The sequence below is a fragment of the Oreochromis aureus genome, linkage group 3, assembly GCF_013358895.1.
Source record: "Oreochromis aureus strain Israel breed Guangdong linkage group 3, ZZ_aureus, whole genome shotgun sequence".
NCBI lineage: Eukaryota > Metazoa > Chordata > Actinopteri > Cichliformes > Cichlidae > Oreochromis > Oreochromis aureus.
In genome coordinates this window covers 112,977,131-112,997,309 of record NC_052944.1, presented here as the reverse complement: position 1 = coordinate 112,997,309, position 20,179 = coordinate 112,977,131, and the positions used below count along the sequence as shown (strand labels likewise).

The following is a 20,179-nucleotide window of genomic DNA, read 5'->3' as shown; positions in this document are numbered from 1 at the left end:
GCAAATATTCCACCTTGTAGTGCAGTTTGCACAAATTGTTTAAAAATGCACTCACCCTACAAACATTACTGATGAGTCAAGATCTGCACAAATTGACAGAAACACTGAAGCAGCTCCACATTTTATTCTTATTGTCATGTATGTCCTATTTGTCAGGTGACAGAAGAACCAACACAAAGCTCAGAGAGTAATGGTGATACAAGATCACAGGTGAAATTGAATGATGACTTGTTGGTTCATGACTGTATTTGAAGCACATGTGTGACTGCATGTACAGTATTTGGAATGTCTCACTGTCATTAATCAGGTGACAGAGGCAGCTCTGCCATGTTGTAGCTCAGACAGAGGTGAAGAGGCGAGGTCACAGGTGGCTGACTGATGATTTGGTGCTAAAGATTAACTAGTATTTATTATCATGACAATTGTTAGGCTGCTGATGTAAATTGATTCATTAGTGTATATTTGACAAAGAATCTGAATTGAGAAGTCTCACTTTTTATATGGCACAAATCAATGTGTTATTTTATCAGGTGGCAATATGTCCTAGTGCAGTCAGAGGGGAAGAGCCAGGGCCGAAGGTGAGGCACATCAAGCACAGAATAATAATTTTAATCTGAGGATAAAACTGAGGCTGAAAGAAGCTTCAGTGCTCTCAGAAGACTAAAAAGATGGCTAAGGTCAACAATGACTCAAATGAGATTAAACAATGCGGCTGTATGTCCACCAGGAGAGACTGGACAGTATAGGTGTAAAACAAATATGCCAGCAGTTTATCTCAGTTAACAAGAGGAGCAGGCATGTGTTTGGCTGCTTCACATAGTGGACATTGAGTTGTTGTGTGGGGCACCAGTAGTCCATGTCTGTTGCTGTAACAGTAGTTCATGTTTAGAATAAAAAGTCCCAGCTCACTGATTTGATCGGGGCAATAGTGCCTAAACTGTTGCATAATTTTGCTGAGAGATCTTTTACTTTGTGGTAATCTTAGATGAGTAGTTTTATGGACAAAAACCATCAGGTCATTCAGTGTTCCCTTAGTGCTAATGTATCAGAGATGTTGGTGTACTATAACTGAAGTAATGTTGTTAAGTCCTTAAAGTCATATTCTTCTATTGTCATGACCGTATTTGAAGCTATTTTTATTATTGTATGATACCTGATTTATATGGAATATGGCTGAAGTAAACTAAAGTCTAAAATACTTAGTCATTTGTTTAATAGTAATTTAACATTATATATGTTAGGTTTTGTATTGTTGATTGTCATTTATGCTTAGAAATATCTACTCATATATGCTTAGAGTTTTATAATTAGTTGTAGATTAATAGAGGTTTGATCCTTAGTAGTCTGCAGACACACGTTGTGTGCATTCCAGAGCACTCTGGCTTTCACACCCACATCCTGGGAGCATGGGAGAGGTCGTACCTTGTCTTATTGTTTTATGGTAGGATAAACGTATCTATGCCTGTTTTAGTCTAAGTGCATTTTGTTTAGATGAACTGCTGGACTTCCAGGCCAGCAGGGTTAGGAAGTCATTTTATGGACACACACACACACACACACACACACACAGGGTATTCTTTGTTCACATGTATACCTGGGTACGCTGTTATATGTTAATGACCCTATGCATATTCATGGAACCACAATAAAAGAGCAGTGTTATGGGGGAGCGGACGAGAGCAACCGGGGTCAAGCGAAGGAACGGCGCCTGTCCAGTTCTCTCCCGTGCACGTGAAACATAAAGAACGTTGCCTACTCGTGTCTTGCTTGCTGTGTAATTACATTGCCTTCAACGTTCCAGCGAATAGGTTCAAGCTACAAACCTATCAATATAATTCACATATAAAACTATGAATTGTAATTTTAAATGGTTTAAAAGCATGTAGAATAGCATATGGAGGCAAGTATATTTCTCCTTTATTTTTAATCAAGAAGTGAAGACAAAAATGGAAAAAAAAGAAACAGGGCAGGGTTCGGTGGTTGAATCATCCGTCCCCACCAATGCCAAAACCAAATCTACGCCCTTGGACTACAGTCATCCACAGCACTGATGTGAGGTCACATGGTTCATATGTAAGGAGCACAGAGACGTCCTAGCAGCTGACCTCAGGTCAGTTTAATGACTGTGAGCAGCAGCTGTGTTCTTGTCACTGTGACAGGGAGACACTCTCAGACACAGCGCTCATGTCAGCTTGTTCTCATGCAGGAGGATCAGGAGCTCCATGTTTGTCTTTCTGTTTGAATCATGATGTGTTTGTGCCATCAGAGTCTGTCATGAGTACTCAGGGTTTCACAGCAGCTCTTCTGGATGCTGACGAGGACTCCAACCTCATGTTTCACCTCTCTGAGCTTCTGATGTCTGTGAACACTCGTGTTTCTTCTCTGGGCTCATCTGGACAAAAACACCTTTCTGTGTTTGGCTCCAGCCTCATTCTGACTGACAGGAAGTGTGTTATCCATGAGCTTCTTTGTTTCCTGCTGTGTTTCCTGTCTGTGGACAAACACGAGTGTTTCAGCTGAGGACTTGGTTCCTTCCACCTGTTCATACAGGACATCACGCTGTCTTTTCTCTTTAAATGCAGCTCCAGGTCCTTCCACGTGCTGCTCTGTATTTTGTGTAGTTTGTAGTGTGTCCTGGGAAACGTAGCACACATGGTGTTCTTCTGGTGTTTCCTCCTTTCACTGAGTGTGAAACACTGACGCTGTGCTGTTGTTCACAGAGCTGATTCTAGCTGCAGCTGGACTCTGTCATCTAACTGAATGTGTTGGTGCTGATCACAGGGCTCTGAGGGGGAGCAGCAGGAGGACTCTGGATGCTGACGTCAGTGTATCTGTGGAAGCTCACACAGCGTCTCTGTCATTCAATATTGTGCTATATATTGTATCTATGCAAAGATGAACAGACTGTGTGTTCACTGGTCTCTGTGCTGCTGACTGCTTTGCTGCAGCTCTGATGTCATCATCACTCCCTCCTCCACCCTCAGCAGTCCCAGCATGCTGCTGTGGTGCACCCCACCCTCACTCTACACCTGAGCCATAGACCATACCCTCCACCTCAATATACACCACAGTTTTCTCTGCTATGGAAATGAGATCAGGAGGAAATCATTATTATTTAATAAATGCTCACATTAATGTGGGCTTATTTGTTTCATATTAGAAACATTAGTTGAGTGTTTTAGTATAAAATGGTGAAAGTCCTCTTTTGCTCCTCCCTCACCTGTGGATGGACGGTGCTGTTACCGTGGTGACAGCTGTGATGTGTTTCAGTCCTGCCTGGTTATCACTGCAGGAATCTTTCACATTTATTACAGGTAATAACTCTGATTTTTCTGTGTATTATGAACTAAATGTATCCTGATACACACAGAGATGGATGAGCAGAGGTCACATGATGAAAGAACAAACATGGAGTCTTTGATTTATTTAGATATTTATTGATGAATGCAAACAAACCCTGACACTGAACCATCGTCGAGCAGAACAAACCTGATCACATGACCTGCTGACCCAAACAGTGAAAAGCTCCATGGCAACAACAACAAACAGCCTCACATATGTTAACAGAGGCTGTTAGAAGCACAGAGTCTTTACAGTCTTTCTCCTGTTTGGACACAGATCTCTGCACATCTTCATCACAGTTACTCACAGACGTGCAGAGTGTGTGGATATCAAAGCTAAGTTTCCACCATGTTTGTAGTCTGTACTGGGACTCATGGAGCATCTCTCTATGAGCACTCAGTGCTTTAAACAGTGAGTCCCAGTTTAACCAGCAGCCTTCACACCACACATCACACAGACATGGAAACTTCAAACCCTTAGACTGAAGACACCATCATAAATAAACAGATTGTGATGAAGATGAATAACTGGACCAGTTTGCTGTGGTTTCTTCTGTTCCTGTCAGAAATAAGAGTCTGGCAGCACTTTGCTCTCATGTTTAAGGAGGAAGTGAAGAAGAGTGAGTGAGTTGTCTTCCTCTGTGGGCCCAACATCAGGCAGCAGCCACGGATTTTTAAAATCCCAGCACACTGGTTAGAACTGCATTCAAAACTATTGAGCCAATATTTTCAGCTTCTATGGCTGAAACATTTTCACATGATCAGCTTCCAACAATGGTAAGAGCATGTGGAGAGTTTGGAAACATCCCATTAAGAAAGAGAAATCAAACATCTGGATTCATTTTAATGAGCTCAGACTTGTTGAAAATGCAGAGGAGCTGGTTGTGAACTGAGCTTCAGAGAAACACAACATACTGATATTCACTGTGAAGCTTTGAATGGAAAAAGACAGAAAAACAACATGTGGATCCTGGAATAATGGGAGCTTCCATCTTTAAAGGACTGAAGAGGAAGAAGTTTACAAGGAATCATTAAGAACAGTTTCAAACATCAACTGATTGAATCCATGAATGTGAAAACGTGTTTGTGAGTGAAAGAGACAGACATGTACTGACTGAACTATCTGTTCAACAGTCAGAGTGTTTCTCTAACAGGAGACACTCTTTACACTCAGCACAGGGACACTGAGGAACCACGAGACCAGAGTCTAAACCCAGGATAAAGAGTTTGAGTGAATGTGGTGTTGAAGGTGTGGAGGTGGATCAGAGTGTCAGAGGAGACTCTGTAGAAGGACAGAGTGCCAGCAGGACAGTCCACATACACTGCTACTCTGTTAGAGACAGAGGAGGAGGAAGAGGAGGAGGAGGAGATGCATGTTGATCTCTTATTGTGCCAGACATAACGAGGACCATCATCAGAGCAGTACAGACTCCAGGAATGATCGTTGCGTCCAAACCCACAGTCTATGCGTCCTTTCCTTCTGATTCTTCTGTAACTCACTGATATATAAACGCCTCCTCTCCACTCGACCTCCCAGTAACAGCGACCAGTCAGACCATTTCTACACAGCAGCTGATGATAATAATCATCAAATCTGTCTGGATGATCAGGATATGACTGAACCTCCTCCACATCTGTCACCTTCCTGTTGTTGTCAGACAGTTGGAGCTTTGTGTTCACTGTGTTTGTGTCGATTGTGAGTTGACAGGAATCTGATGGAGAGAACAAACACAATCCAGCTGCAGTTATTGATCCATCATCTGTTCATTGATTGACACTTTGATGATGACTCCTGACATGATGAAGATGGTTGAATGTGTGCTGCTTTGTTTCCATGAATCCCATTAAAAACACACTTACACTTCCTCAGACCTGGTCTCAACCATCGGACTCCAGCAGGCTCCACCCTGAAAGGAGGAGGGGTCAGAGCAGTCAGCATGCACACATGGACATTACATGGCTCTCATACACATGAACATTCACAGTGTTCATTAAAGTGAAAGCCCGGGGGAATGAATTGTCTGTGGTGTCTGTTTTTTTTGTTAACAACACTCTGTATCGTCTGCCTGAAAGAAGAAATGTGAACAGTTTATCTCCATGATGTGAAAGGTCTGTAGAGATGTGTTTATCCCTCATTCTGGACCTTTACAGGTCCTGGATGGAGGAAAGACAGCACAGATGAGCCTCTCTAAAGACCTTATTGTCTGGCCCCGTCATGCTTCATGACTGAGGCTAAGCAGACAGTGATTGATGGAAACAGGACAGATTATAATTAAGACATATAATTAAATACTTAGAACATATATTAGAGGGAACAGAATTTATTCCATTTGACAGACTAATTACACAATATGGGATCAACAAGAAAAGATTTTTAGAATATCAACAAATTAAATCCATAGTAAAAAAGAGATTTAACCTCAGTCAAACTGAATTACAAACACCACCAAGTGCGGTACACTTTCTTACTCTTAAATCCCCAAATTATTATCTAAAATATACAGAACACTTTCTAAAATAGATGAATCAATATCCTTCCTATTGCAAAGTGGGAAGCAGATTTATCAGTAAGCTTAGACCAAAACTTCTGGTCTCAGATATGCTTAAAAACCTTTAAATTGATTAAAAATCCCAATCTGCAATTAATACAATACAAAATACTACATAGAGTGCACTATACTGGTCATCGGATGTTCAAGATGGGCTTTACAGGCAATACACCAGACAATTACATCCACGCTCTTTGGTTCTGTCCACCAGTGCAGAAGTTTTGGCGTGAGATATGTGAAGACTTATCAAAGTGTCTGAAATGTAACATTCCAGCCTCCCTTTAGTATGCTTGCTGAGCAACTTGGATGAGGTCACTGCAGAAATAAACACAGCCCACATTGTTTTTACAGCCCTATGCATTGCAAAGAAAACGGTCCTCCTTAACTGGAAAAATAAAAATAATCTTAATTCTAATCAATATAAAAACCATCTAATAGATCACATTAGTCTTGATACAGCCTCTGCCACCACATTTGATCAATCCCTTTGGGCTCCTTTGATCGGCTTCATCACCTAGTGGGGTGGGGGTCATGGTTTGGTCCTGCCTTCGCTATTGTGGTTGATGTGGAGGTTGGGATGGGCTTAAGGCGCCAGGAGAACCCCTAGAGCCGTTATCCCTGGAGGGCTCGACCCGGGGGGTTGTGGTCATAACCTGGTTAGTGGCTCTGGTCACTCTTAGAGGGTGTTCTCCTCGTGGCTGCGTGCAGCGGGGCTGGGGATGGTCTGTACTGGCGGGACGTAGGTTACTGGCCTGGTGGCCTGGCTGCCCCTGAGTGGATCCGGGGCAGGCGGGGGCTTGGGGTTCGGGGTGCCGTCTCCGTGATGGGGCTCTGGCTGGGCCTCGGGGGCTTCGGTTGTGGGCGGGTGGGTGCACGGGGGCTCAGCCCTGGCGCAGGGGGCATCTGGTGCATCGGCCTAACTGGGGGGCTCTTCAACTGGTAGGGAGGTTGTTCCATCCTTGCAGAAGTCCACTCTGCAGGTGGGGGAGAGACACAGGAGAGGTGGAGAACAAACCTAGCCTGGGTGTCTGTTGTCTTGTGTAGTCTGGAGATGATTGAATGTTGGGGTGGGTATAGTTTCCTCTGCGGTGGGGTGGGGTGGGCTTCCCCAGGTCCTGTGGGGCTCAGCGGTGCTGCTGCCATAGGCCACGGTCTGGATGGGCCGGGACTCCCTTGACTTGATGGGTACTGGAGGACGGGGGTGCCTACTGGGGTCAGCAGGGGAGCTGGCCCTAAGGAGGGGCATCCTGCCCCTCCCTTCTTTTCCTCCCATCCCGGCTGCCTCCCTCTTCCCGCTCCACCACACCCACCCACACAGGTAGGGCCTTGGGGTGCGGGTGTGTCACCAGGGTGCAGGGGAGGCATTCCCCCCCCCTCTGTCCCCTTCTGGCCACCTGTGCCTCAATTTTATTTCACAACTTAGACATCCACATTATTCACACTCTCATAACACACACACATATATAGGGCCTTGAGGGTGACCACGTTAACGGGCGCCCAGAGGACGGTCTGCGATTCAACCCTACCTCTGGCGCCGGTGCCCACCTCTCAATTTTAAATCCATGTAGACATTGAGGGTTCTCGGGAGGGGCCGTGCTAACACCTGCTGCTCTGGCAGCAGCACCATGCCCTCCCTTGTTTTAAATGCACTTTAGAACAACACGCAGCAACACTTCACATGAGCGGGAGGGGGGAGGTATGGGGTCTTCACACACCCCCGTACCCCCGTTCTCTACTAGCCATCGGGCCGGGGGGCTGGGAGGAGGTGTTGGCTGTCCGATGGCCTCCCTGCTGCTGCGGAGCCTGGGCGGTCTGCTTGCCTCCACCCGGGGAAAGGGTCACATCTCTTGGGTCTGGGTGCCGTTTCCCCTCTGGGGGCGAGGGTACCTGGACCCGGGGCATAGAGTATGTTTGGGGAGTATGATTGTGTGTACATGTCTATGTATGTCTATCCCTACGTTGGGTGAGTGCTGAGTGTCTGTATATGTGTGCATGAGGGTGGGAAAGCATGTTTATGTCTGTGTGTGCCTGTTTGTCTGTGTCCATATGTCAGGTCGGGTCTTAGACTCCACCTCCTGGGTACTCCCAGGCCCTCCAAGTGTGGAGGCCTATCTCCCTCACCACACTCCCTGCTGGTAACTGATGCCCTCAGGGGTTGGTGCATTGGTGGTTCTTGGTGTCCGGGCTGGGCGCTCAGGTATGCACCAGCTCACTCCTGGTGGCTACTTGGCGGGGCCTGGTGCCTGTCGCTCAGTCAGGCCTCTTCCGGGCAAAGGGGCCCTCGGGCCTCCGGCCTCGGGGCCTGCAACTCGGTTCACTCTGGCACAGCTGGCTGCCGGCAGAGCCGGCGGGCACGCTGGTGCAGCCCCTCTGGCTTCTGCTCCGTGGCTACTGGGTGACCCCTCGTCTGGGGATGTCCTCAGCCCTTCCTAGGAAGGTGGCACGGATGCCCCTCGGTGGTACTCCTTGGGCTCTTGCACTCTGGGGCCTCTGGATGTCTGGAGCCTGGATCTCCTCCATGCCTGCTTCATGCCCTGGGGACGGGGCTATGGCCCTCCACACCCTCTAGCAGACCGTTACATGGGGAAACCTTTTGTATACAAGCGCGTTGATCCACACAGGTGTGCACACGGGTGCTCACTGTTCGTAGACATAAACTACACCTTTCTTAGCTGCTACTTCAAAGCACATTGTGCGCTGTCTGTCCTGCGTGCTGCACAACAACTTTCAATATTTAGTATTTACTGCTGTTCACACTTAGCTAGATTAACGTGATGGTGTTGTGTTTAGTATGTGGCTTTGTTTTGGTTTTTTTTGCTTGCTTTCTCTTCTCTCAACAGGTGATCCAGGAGATTTTTTTTTCTCTTTGTCTTTGTAAGTGCCCTTTCTCACTGTCCCTTTTCCCTTCTGTTTTTCTTCCCTCAATCATGTCTGTCCCATCTGTAACAACTGAAAATAAAATAAATAATAACAACAAAGTTTGATCAAATGGACCAATACGGCAATGCCATGATGATCCATTTGGCAAAATAAATCCATTTGGTATCCTTGTTGGTCTTCAGATAACAATTCTGATGGCTAAAGAACCAAATGGGACAGACAAAAAAAAAAAAAAAAAAAAAAAGGAAACAGGAAACAGGACAGACTGGATGATGGCCGTTTCTCCAGAATGCACAGGGTTATATCTTTGGATTAGCTCTGACACATTCATCAACACCTTATCTCCAGTCATTGAACAAAATATTAGAGGAGAAAAAAGTCACATTTTTACTGGAAAAAATCATGTTTAACCAATCATTTTGTACATTTTAAAAATGATGCACAAGTTTTGCAAACAACTATTTCCCTAAAAATGCAGCCGAGGCCTCAGGAGGCTTTTATATAAGCATTTCAAACTATTTACAGAACAATCAGGTGGTCTTCGTCAAATAAGAAGACACACAAATGATTTGTGCCACTGCAAAAAATAGTTTGTGTACACTATAAGACAGAGGAGAACAGCACAGGGATAAACCTGCAGGTCTGACAGCAGGAGGTGGATCACTCCTGTTTTCCATGTGGAGACAGCGTTTACACGGCAACCTGCCTTTGGTGGCTTTAAGGCAGCAACTGTGACAAGGTCACTTTAGAACTGACACACAACACAACCACTACACTACACACCAACTACACACTAACTACAGCCTCCAAACACGCTAAACATCACAAATCTCTCACGTATCTCTCTCTCTCTCATAATTACATGGCTCTCATACTGTTAGACACTGAGCTCAAAGCATGGCTCCACTGTTTTGGTTACATGAATATGCATAGGTTCATTAACATATGCCATCTTACATAGGCATGCATGTGAACAAAGAGTACCAGTCTGTGCATAGTGTGTGTGTGTGTGTGTGATATGTGACCCTGTGAATACTCCCCAAGCTGGTGCTAGGAGCACAGCGGTCCACCTAAACAAAAGGCTCTTATACTTAAACAGATACAGAGTAAGTGTCCTCCTATCCATCCATCGTCGCGGGGGCAGCAGCCTAAGCAGAGAAGCCCAGACCTCCCTCTCCCCAGCCACCTCCTCCGGTTATCCGCTTATCCGGGGGAACACCAAGGCGTTCCCAGGCCAGCCGAGAGATATAATCTCTCCAGCGTGTCCTGGGTCCGCCCCGGGGCCTCCTCCCGGTGGGACATGCCCGGAACACCTCACCCAGGAGGCGCCCAGGAGGCATCCTTGTCAGATGCCCGAACCACCTCAGCTGGCTCCTTTCGATGTGGAGGAGCAGCGGCTCTACTCTGAGCCGCTCCCGGATGGCTGAACTCCCCACCCTATCTCTAAAGGAGAGGCCAGCCACCCTTCGGAGGAAGCTCATTTCTGCCGCTTGCATCCGCGATCTCGTTCTTTCGGTCACTACCCACAGCTCGTGACCATAGGTGAGGGTAGGGACATAGATCGACCGGTAAATTGAGAGCTTCACTTTTACACTCAGCTCCCTTTTCACCACAACGGACCGGTGCACCGTCGATCTCCGGCTCCCTTCTCCCATCACTCGCTAACAAGACCCCGAGATACTTGAACTCCTCCACTTGGGGGATGAGCAGGAGCTCATCTCCGACCCGAAGTGGGCACTCCATTAGTGGCTAATTCTAATATTGGGTGAATAAGCATTAGCACCAAATGCTCATATTGTTTTCCTTTGCTTTATAAAACAAGAGCAGCTAATGCTAAGTAGGCTGTTGTTGTTAGCTAATGCTAATTTGATGTGAGTTAGCATTATTGGATAATGCTAACAATGTTTTCTCTTTTTAACAATGATAGTAGCTAAGGCTAATACTGTTTTGCCTTGCCCTACAACGTGAGCAGCTAATGCTAAGTAGGCCACTTTGCTATGCTCTGGATTTGTGTGACCATTATGCACTCTGACAAACTCTACATTCACAGCTGAATCGTCAGTAAATGTGTTCTAAAGTATATATTTTTTGTTATTGTTGTCAAACAACAGAATGAGAATGAAATATTGATTTTAACACAGCCCATTAGCAGTATTAGCTTACCAGAGTTTCCAGTATTTAAGCTTCCATTTCCAAATGTTAGCTACTCCTGTCTGCCTCTTTGTCACACACACAGACTGAAATGATTCACAGCCTTGTTTCATCCTTCTGTCAGTGTCACACATGGCTGACACTTTATTAAGTATACAGTGGCCACTATCTCAGGTACACCTGTGACCTAATAAAGTGTATCTAAAGTTACAAAATGTTGTCTCTGTCCAAATATTTATGGACCTAACTGTAGGTCTACTTTTAATGAAACTCTGATGGGGACGACAAGGAGTACAGAGGACTGACTCAGGACTTTGTGGACTGGTGCCAGCTGAACTACCTCCAGATCAATGCCAGTAAAACCAAGGAGCTGGTGGTAGACTTCCGCAGGCACAAACATCCTCCACTGCAACCACTGAACATCCAAGGTATGGACATTGAGGCTGTGGACAGCTACAGGTACCTTGGTGTTCATCTGAACAACAAACTGGACTGGACTCATAACTCAGACGCCCTCTACAGGAAAGGGCAGAGCAGGCTGTACCTGCTGCGGAGACTCAGGTCGTTTGGAGTGGAGGGCCCACTCCTGAAGACCTTCTATGACTCTGTGGTGGCCTCAGCCATCTTCTATGGTGTGGTCTGCTGGGGCGGCAGCATCTCTGCTGGGGACAGGAAGAGACTGAACAGGCTGATCCGAAGGGCCAGCTCTGTTCTAGGATGCCCTCTGGACCCAGTGGAGGTGGTGAGTGACAGGAGAGTGGCGGCTAAGCTGTCATCCCTGTTGGACAACATCTCCCACCCCATGCAGGAGACTGTGACAGCACTGAGCAGCTCCTTCAGTGGGAGACTGCGGCACCCACGGTGTGGGACGGAGAGACTTCGCAGGTCTTTCCTCCCCACTGCTGTCAGACTCCACAACAAAGACTTTTGCAGCTGATCAAACCTATATGTTATCTATATGCTATAAGTGCAATTCTTGTACAATTCTTCTTCTGACAATGTATTTTTGTATTTTATTACTCAGTTGTATATAGCATTTGTATTTCTATTTTATTCTATTGTATATATTATTCTATTCTATTCTATTTTATTCTATTGTATATAGTATTTTATTTTATTTTATTGAATTCCAGTGTTTTCTAATTTCTGCTACATAACTTTGCACTTTTGCTGTAACAAAACAAATTTCCCACCTGTGGGACTAATAAAGGTCATCTTATCTTATCTTATCATCTTATCTTATCTCAACATGACTTATCAGTTATCATTAATGTTCCAGCAAACAGACTCCCTGGAGACCCCCTACATAAATATCCTACATTGTAGCTGTACTATCCAGCTAGACTAGTGTGTCTGTCCCTGAAAATATTCCTGCATGTGTGATTGTTCATGTCTCATCTGCAGGAAACAAACAGGAAGTGAGTGAAGGACACAGGAAATGTTCCCAGCTCTTCCTCCTCTATCAGACATTGGCTGTATCCCAATTCAGGTTCTGCAGCCTTAAAATACGCAGCCTCAACGATCCTCAAGGGCCGCATACTCAAAGACCGCTAAGGCCGGAAATGCGAGGCTTCTGAAATGGGACGGTCTAGCCTCTGCCGCACTGCCCCAGTTCCCTAGCAACCATAATACTAATAGCTGGAAACGTTTCATACAGCTTTGTTTGACAGAAATGAAGGAGAACATATTTTGTTCATTTGTTTGTTTGTTTTTACATGAGCTTTGTTTGATTTGATAAGTATATATATCTATATATAATTATAAATATATTTATAATTATAAATATATAATATAAAAATTATAAATATATAAGTATATATATATAATATCATTCATTTTTGTCATGACATCACTTTGATTAGTTGAGTATCTGAGGCTGAGACCACAGGACTGTAAAAACAAGATTGTTGGGCTTCATTTCTGTACTGAACAGTCATTTTAAGATTAGCTAGTAAATAACAATTAGCTAATGTTGTTCATGAGACTAAAGTCATCTCACTTTGGTAATGTAAATATAATATGGCCAATATTATATATATTGTCAGATTATTATGATGTATATATATATAAATATATATACATATATAAATATATTACAGGATATATTACAGCAGTGAGCTTGAACTCTGTGTCAAAGATTCAAGTTGCAGTTATTTATATTTTCTATCACCTTAAATCTTCACTCACAGATAAGTATCTTTGACAGTGTATATATAGATGTATTATATATATAATCGACAAATATTGTTCCTTCAATATGTTGGCATTACTAAATTTGGCTCAATGCTTATATATATGTGTAAAAAGAAAATGTACGAGCTGTGATAACTGTTTCTGATAGAATGAAGAGTAGACTGATATATGAAATATTCCTTTATTGGGTGAGAAAATCAGACCATGTCATAACTGCTTTAAGTCATACAGAATAGATATCAGAGCCTTAAACAGGCTGACTTCTGCTAAATGGGTCAAACTGGGCAGAAAGTCTACAAACACATAACATCCTTATAGAATATGATGTAACACTATAGATCAGCTTACCTCAGAATATATAAAGCATATAAACAATTACAGCAATATGATGCGACAAACACAGCAGTACTACTAATCCAAAATACTCAAAGCTTCATAGAACTGAAACAAACATTTATTTTTAGCTCCTGTGGGGAATAGAAATATTTTATTGCTATTATTTGCTGCTATTTTATAATCATCATTACCATTTCATGTTAATAGGGATGTTGCTTTCATAGATGCATTCAGATGTTCAAATAGATTGGTATTATATTAGTCTTTATTACAGGTCCAAAGAAGAACCATTTTAAATGGTTCTGTTGAATCTATAATTTAAATGTTATTAATGCTTTTATGATCTCTGTGTAGAGGGCAGAGACAGGAAAATACTCTCTGTGCCAAAATGAGACAGGAAAGAAACGCTGCGTCTGCAGAGCATGTTTTGCAGAAGTGAAACCGAAAGCAGAGCGAGTGCAAGCCAAAGAGCCAAAGAGTTAGTATGCATTTATCTTTGATTTAAGCTTTTAGTGGAGGCTTTTGATCAAAACATTAATTCAGTAGAGTACACCTATAGGAATCACTGATAGGGGAAAGTTCAAGTCGCTTAAGTTGAGGTCAACTAAGGTTCAGAAAAGCAGATGCAAACTCTGCACGTACAGACAGACAAATAGTGAGAGGTCATGACACGTACGCAGTACACAGCATGCACGCGCCCTCGCACGTGTACGCACTCACACACACACCATAACAGATCTATTTTGGTAGGGCAGAAATGCAGAAGTGTGCCGAAGTACTTAGAGGAAGTGCACCCAACAAGCGACAGCGAAGAGGGAAGCAATCAACCAAGACAATGTTTTTAGAGCAATGTTAAAGGTCATGGAACATTTTGTGGTTTGAATTGACGTAAGCTGTACTATTGTCTATTTTTGTAAAAGAGGGGGGCTTTGTTATTGTACCCATATAAAACCTTGTCTCATGATTGTAAGTTCAGTTCGACGCTGAAATCTGCACAGCGGTCGGACTCACACATGTGTTTATTAAAATACTGTCTAATTGCACACGCCTGGATCTGTGGTTATTTATGGATTCTTCTCTCAACATTGAACCCTAACACTCCATTCTGCTGCTGATACATACTTTAGGTTTCTGAATATTAAACTTGTTGCTGCCTTTCATAGTGTGTAACTTGAAGGCCCTGAGTACTTTCTCCCACACTGAAAACACTGGAATGATAACATTATTTGAACATTACCTAATAAGACTGATTCAGGACAGACAATTAGTTATGTTAAACTTTCCTAGCAGTCCTTCACAAACACGGAACAGTCTGTCTATTCTCTCCATCTGTCAGCTGCTGCTGGCTCTTCCTCTTCCTCTTCCTCACACACTGCTGAGTTTGTCCTGGTGGATCATCAGGGGTGCAAAGCCTCACAGATGATGTGCAGCAGTGGGTCCCTCAGTCTGTCCTCACTCTGGACACTTGCAGTCGTCACACATGGAAATCAAATGTGTGATAAGCTGCAGGATTCAAACACAAGTGTAAGTTATAAATACATGTTCATACTTTTATTCCACAATCAGAGAGAAAGAAACAGAGAGAGAGTGCAGGACAGACAGACAGGTGACAGTCTCAGGTGTATACACTGCTACAAAACAGCACAAGAGAAGGAGGATTTAGTGTTTTTGTTATTACGAGTGCTAAACAAGAAGAGTTCCCAGATGGTCCAGTGGACACATGTGTGACTCCTGTGATTAAAGCATCTTTCTTTCAGCTTAACGAGTGAATCGTCAGCTCGTTCAAACACACGTTAGAGCCCGTTTGGCTCGACACCACCGAACAGAGGCAGCAATATAACATAGCTTTTACCACCAAACTGTAAATATCTTAATGTGCCGAGGATGACTGGGCATGGTGGTGAAGTGGCGGCTGTTTTCAGGAAGAAGCTCTATTGCAAACAACTCTTAACTGACTTGTATTCTAGTTTTGAACTTCTGACGTTTGAATTGGGGCATCCCCGCCCGACACTCGTTGCAGCTGTATACAGACCTCCAAAATATCACAAGGATTTTATTCAAGACTTTTCAAACTTCTTAGCTGGAACTGTGCCAAGCTACGATCAAATTTAATCATTGGAGATTTTAATATTCATGTGTGTTGTCCCTCCAATTCGCTGGCCAGAGACTTTTTAAGTTTGATAGACTCCTTTAGTCTTGCTGTATTTGTGTCGGGGCCAACCCAGAAACAGGGTCATACATTGGATCTTGTGCTGTCTCTAGGGTTACTGGTCCTAAACATGAAAATATGAGATGCTGTTTTTTCTGATCACTGTCCTGTTGTGTTTGATATACTTTTATCTCCCCGCCATTTTACACCTCTTATTTCAACACGTTGTTGTCGTGTTTTTAACCCATCTACAACAGAACAATTTTCTATTGCTTTTTAAAAAGTTTTAAGATCACCCCTTGGCTTTGGTACCGAGGAAATGACAGATAATTTTTATGATAAATGCAAAACTGTCCTTGATGAGGTCGCTCCTTTTAAAACTATAAGCTCGAAACCACGACCAGACCAATGGTTAAATAAGGCCACTTGTTCAGCCAGATGAGAGTACAGGAAGGCTGAACGTAACTGGAAAAAAGATGGGCTGCAGGTGTCCTATCTCATGTTGAGAGACAGTCTGTACAGGTATCAGGACATTGTAAAAGCAGAAAAGTCAAGGTTTCTTTCTAATGTTATTGAGAATAGCTCCAATAATTCTCGGGTTCTTTCACAATTATTGACTCTTCCCTGAATATTTCCCCAGCTTCTTGTATTAATAGTTCCTCAGACACCTGTGAAAGGTTCCTGCAGTTTTTTATCAATAAGATAAAACAGCTTCAATCTATGATCGCTCTGCCTTCACATGACCTTTCTAAAATATTCACCTGCTCTGCTGTTTTTGATCAGTTTGAACCTGTGTGTCTTGATCAGATGGAGGAAGTATGTAATGGCACAAAGACATCATCTTGTCCAAATGACATTATTTCAACACATCTTTTAAAAAAGATTTTTAAGGTTGTCAGCTCTGATATCTTAGCTATTTTTAATAGCAGCCTTAGTTCAGTTGTTGTGCCAGCCTGTTTTAAACATGCTTTTGTACAGCCTGTACTTAAAAAACCCAATCTCGACTCCTCTGTCCTCACTAACTTCAGGCCTATTTCAAAGCTCCCCTTCCTGTTGAAAATTTTGGAAAAGATTGTGTTTGTTCAGCTGCAATCTTTTGTAAATGGACACAATGTTCTTGAGAGGTTGCAGTCTGGTTTTAAAACTCTTCATAGTACAGAAACTGCACTTTTAAGAGTTCTTAATGATCTTTTATTAGCCACAGACTCAGGTGACTCAGCTGTGCTTCTGCATCTGACCGCTCCCTTCGATACTGTTGACCACAGCATCTTAATCTCGCAGTTGGAGCATTGTGGCATCAAAGGCACTCCATTAGAGTGGTTCAGGTCCTACCTGTCTGACAGGATTTTCTCTGTGAGCTTTGGAGATTTTATCTCTTCCTCAGCTCCCCTTACTTGTGGTGTTCCCCAGGGATCTATACTGGGGCCAATTTTATTTTCCATTTATATGCTGCCTCTAGGTCTAATTTTTTGAACATATAACATTTGTTTTCATTCATATGCCGATGATACTAAGATCTATCTTCAACTGAAGGGAAATAGTTCTACCTCACTAGATCCCTTACTTCAGTGTCTTGGTGAAGTTAAATCTTGGATGGCCTCTAACTTCCTTAACTTCACTGAGAACAAAACCGAAGTGATAATTTTTGGACCAAGTGGCAATTAGTGATGTGTCGTTCGCGAACGAAACGGCTCTTAGAGACGACTCTTTGAAGTGAACGACGTGAGCCGGCTCCTTATTGGGAGCCGTGGTTTTTTTTTTTTTTTTCTTTCTCCCACCCTCTCTCACGCCCTTTTTTCCGCTTCACTCCGCACGCGAGGCTTGTGCTTTGCACTGGGCAGAGGGGGGAGGGGCGGTAGTTACACTTGCAGTAGCACAAGAACAGAGCCAGAGGGAAAGAGAGAGAAGGAGAGCCAGGGACAATAACGTCACCTTCCTTTCATATCAAAAATCCTTGAAAGAGTAGCTGTCAAACAGCTAACAGATCATCTGCAGAGGAATAGCTTATTTGAAGAGTTTCAGTCAGGTTTCAGAGCTCAGCACAGAAGCAGCTTTAGAGAAGGTTACAAATGATCTTCTTATGGCCTCTGACAGTGGACTCATCTCTGTGCTTGTCCTGCTAGACCTTAGTGCAGCGTTCGATACTGTTGACCATAATATCCTATTAGAGCGATTAGAACATGCTGTAGGTATTACAGGTACTGCGCTGCAGTGGTTTGTATCATATCTATCTAATACAGAGGTTCCCAAAGTGGGGGGCGCAGAGCCATTGCAGGGGGGGCGCGGTATGAAAAGAAGAAGAAGAAAAAAAAAGAGCGCTTGGACACTGTGGACAGGTTTTTGACGGGGCTCCCACATAAAAGCAAAGCAGGAGATGAAGCATCGCCAAATATGTTTCCAAACCAACTTCCTTCCAAGCCAAAGACAGGAAAATATGGTGAAGCATATCTTCCCTTTGGCTTCACCTGCACAAGTGCCAAGGTAGGTCTCCCCTGCAAAATTAGTTTTCCCTGCGTCGGGAGCACGCGCTGGGCTCTCCAAATCGCGGACAAACAGTATCCCACATTCTTGATTTTTAGTTCACAAACACTTCTTGTAATAACTACTCCTGACATTTTGGACATGTTAGCTCTTTATGCAGTAAAGTTACAGCGGGATACAAATAATATCAGGCTGATCCTGCCGCAATTTGTCCCCCCGGTTCAAATCACGGACAAACAGTATCTCACAGCTGTTTATGTGTTTAAACCCATTTTGCACAGAGAGGCATTTTTTGAAAAATGTATTGACAGCAATGTTGAATATTATTACACAGGAAAAAAAAACAACTACACGTAAAATAATCACACCGTGACGCCTCTGCCTTTGTAAATGGAGGGACAGTAACTGCGTGTGTATATGTAAGCGTGTAAAACCTGAAGATACTTAACAGTAACAGTATTTTGTCTCTATCTGCCATTCTGCAATTCATCTCATGTAAACAATAACGTGGCGCACAGCGTGACGTGAAAAGAGGCAAATACCTTTGACGTTGCGTGACGAACTCTGTAATCCTCGTCCACACGTAAACGCAAAGAAGGAGTTTTAAATAATCTCCGTTTTCGGTGAATCGCAACGCCGTTTACGTGTGGACGAATGGCCCAAACGCATAGAAACAGCTGAGTTTTCAAAAATACCCGTGTAGGTGTGGACGTAGCGTAAAAGAGTTAGTAGTATATTTTATTACTGCCTGTAATTTATTTACTTGTATTTGCTTAATTGTTTACTAAATGTTTGAGGTGTGAAATAAACCGCAATGGAGTTTGTAAACAAAATATGGGTGTGTGTGTTTGGAGGATGCGTTTGTGCGGGGGGTTAGGTGGTGGGGGCGCGAACATTTTTCTTGTCAAAAAGGGGGGCCTGGCAAAAAAAGTTTGGGAACCACTGATCTAATAGACTCCAATTTGTACATGTAAATGGAGATTCCTCTTCACACACTAAGGTCAATTATGGTGTTCCACAGGGTTCAGTGCTAGGACCAATTCTATTTACATTATACATGCTTCCCCTAGGCAGCATCATCAGAAGACATGGCATAAATTTTCACTGCTATGCAGATGACACGCAGCTCTATCTATCCATGAAGCCAGGTAACACACACCAATTAGTTAAACTGCAGGAATGTCTTAAAGACATAAAGACCAGGATGGCCGCTAACTTTCTGCTTCTTAATTCAGATAAAACTGAGGTTATTGTACTCGGCCCTGAAAATCTTGGAAATATGGTATCTAAACAGATTCTTACTCTGGATGGCATTACCTTGGCCTCCAGTAATGCTGGTCATTTTTGACCAGGACATGTCCTTCAATGCACATATTAAACAAATATGTAAGACTGCTTTCTTCCATTTGCGTAACATCTCTAAAGTTAGAAATATCCTGTCTCTTAGTGACGCTGAAAAACTAGTTCATGCATTTATTACTTCCAGGCTGAACTACTGTAATTTATTATTATCAGGATGTCCTAAAAACTCCCTGAAAAGCCTTCAGCTGATCCAAAATGCTGCAGCAAGAGTACTGAAAGGGACTAGAAAGAGAGAGCATATTTCTCCTGCATTGAATCATATCTGTTATTAACCTCTGTCTCTCTTCCACAGCATGTCTTTATCCTGTTTTCCTTCTCTCACCCCAACTGGTCGCAGCAGATGGCCGCCCCTCCCTGAGCCTGGTTCTGCCGGGGGTTTCTTCCTGTTAAAAGGGAGTTTTTCCTTCCCACTGTCGCCAAAGTGCTTGCTCATAGGGGGTCATATGATTGTTGGCTTTTTCTCTGTACCTATGAAGCGCCTTGAGGCGACTTTTGTTGTGATTTGGCGCTATATAAATGAAATTGAATTGAATTAAATTGAATAGAAAGGTATAGTAATCATCCACAATTATTTTCAGTTGCGGATGATAAAGGATTCAGAAAGCTCATTCATGCAGGCCTATATGACAGAGAATGTGCATCTTCTTTTTGTTTTCATATTTTAATTTATATTTAATTGTGTTGTGGTTTGCAGTGTTTTGTGTCGTTTCACTTTAAATTTGTTTAAAAGGAAAAAG

At 43.3% G+C, this 20,179-nt stretch overlaps 1 protein-coding gene across 1 annotated transcript in view; it reads right to left on the bottom strand.

Annotated features, from left to right (window-relative positions):
• Positions 1-4,511: 4,511 nt before the first annotated feature.
• The window catches only part of LOC120435052 (NACHT, LRR and PYD domains-containing protein 3-like), a 67,567-nt gene continuing 51,899 nt past the window's right edge, over positions 4,512-20,179 (bottom strand). The window contains exons 9-10 of the mRNA XM_039603849.1: positions 5,202-5,248; positions 4,512-5,053 (exon numbers count right to left, since the gene is read on the bottom strand). Coding sequence (XP_039459783.1) covers positions 4,512-5,053; positions 5,202-5,248 — 589 coding nt within the window. The remainder of the gene's footprint in view (positions 5,054-5,201; positions 5,249-20,179) is intronic.